Here is a 990-nt window from a genome sequence, read left to right as displayed (position 1 = left end):
CTATTTACAAAAGATGATTTTTTTTTTTTTTTTTATTATTCCTCTTTTTAGTCAACTTAAGCACGGGCATGTAAACTTACGAGCACCACTGTACTTCACCCAGCAAAAGCTTCCATAGATGCGCTCAGCTTTTTGTATTCCCCATTCCATAACCGTGGAGGACTTTGAAGCCTTTGTGCTGCAGTATATCTAAAAGCAGTTATGCAGTCTGCGTTCTGCCTATTCAAATAGTGAGAGCTGTAAATGCACTCCGAGCTTCAGTGTTGCAGGTTCAGTGTGCAGGAAACTCTGTTTTGCAAAATGATCACAGAACTTGTCACTCTTAGCACTCATTATTAATATTTAATGTACAATTGAGGGAAGTGTATATGTACTACTGAATATGTTGTTTCACTTTTTCCTCGACTCAGCCCGGGGCCAGCCTGGAGCAGACCCATATTTTTGTTCTTGCACACATTCTTCGCAGACCGATCATAGTCTACGGAGTAAAATACTACAAAAGTTTCCGTGGGGAAACGTTAGGATACACTCGTTTTCAAGGTAAGGCAGCATGTGGATACTTAAACTCTATTTCCTTTTTGTAATTCTGGATGCTAACCCTTTTAAGTTACGCAGGCTCACTCTGAGTTCTGACTATATTTCTAAAAGCCATTCATTTTATCATGGAGTTTGCCTTTCCATTCTAAGTCTGTACACCTACAGTAGCATGGGGTATAATAAGGAACTTGAGTCTTTCTTATAGCATCTTTAAAACTTGGCAGAAACAGACTGGAGTTGTGTAACAAAAGGGAGCGCCGCTGGGGTACGTAGTTAGACTGGGTAAACCCAGCCCGATCTTCCGGCGCGCTATAGGTGGGTTTAACACGATGATGACAGAGAAGCGACTAAGCAGCTTTTACTTTACATTTGAACATGGCGGGCAATCGAACCACAGCAACCCGTTGATGCTGCTGTCACTGCTACGTCACCCGGATTGTTGGTCTGATTGGT

General features: G+C 42.0%; 1 protein-coding gene across 1 annotated transcript in view; it reads left to right on the top strand.

The window, feature by feature from the left end:
* The window catches only part of zranb1a (zinc finger, RAN-binding domain containing 1a), an 18,230-nt gene that overhangs the window by 13,572 nt on the left and 3,668 nt on the right, over nucleotides 1-990 (top strand). Inside the window, exon 8 of the mRNA XM_032501417.1 lies at nucleotides 411-540. Within this exon, the coding sequence (XP_032357308.1) occupies nucleotides 411-540 (130 nt within the window). The remainder of the gene's footprint in view (nucleotides 1-410; nucleotides 541-990) is intronic.

Source organism: Etheostoma spectabile, chromosome 21 (assembly GCF_008692095.1).
Source record: "Etheostoma spectabile isolate EspeVRDwgs_2016 chromosome 21, UIUC_Espe_1.0, whole genome shotgun sequence".
Lineage (NCBI taxonomy): Eukaryota > Metazoa > Chordata > Actinopteri > Perciformes > Percidae > Etheostoma > Etheostoma spectabile.
The sequence above is the reverse complement of the archived record's forward strand: the minus strand, read 5'-3'. Positions and strand labels throughout refer to the sequence as shown.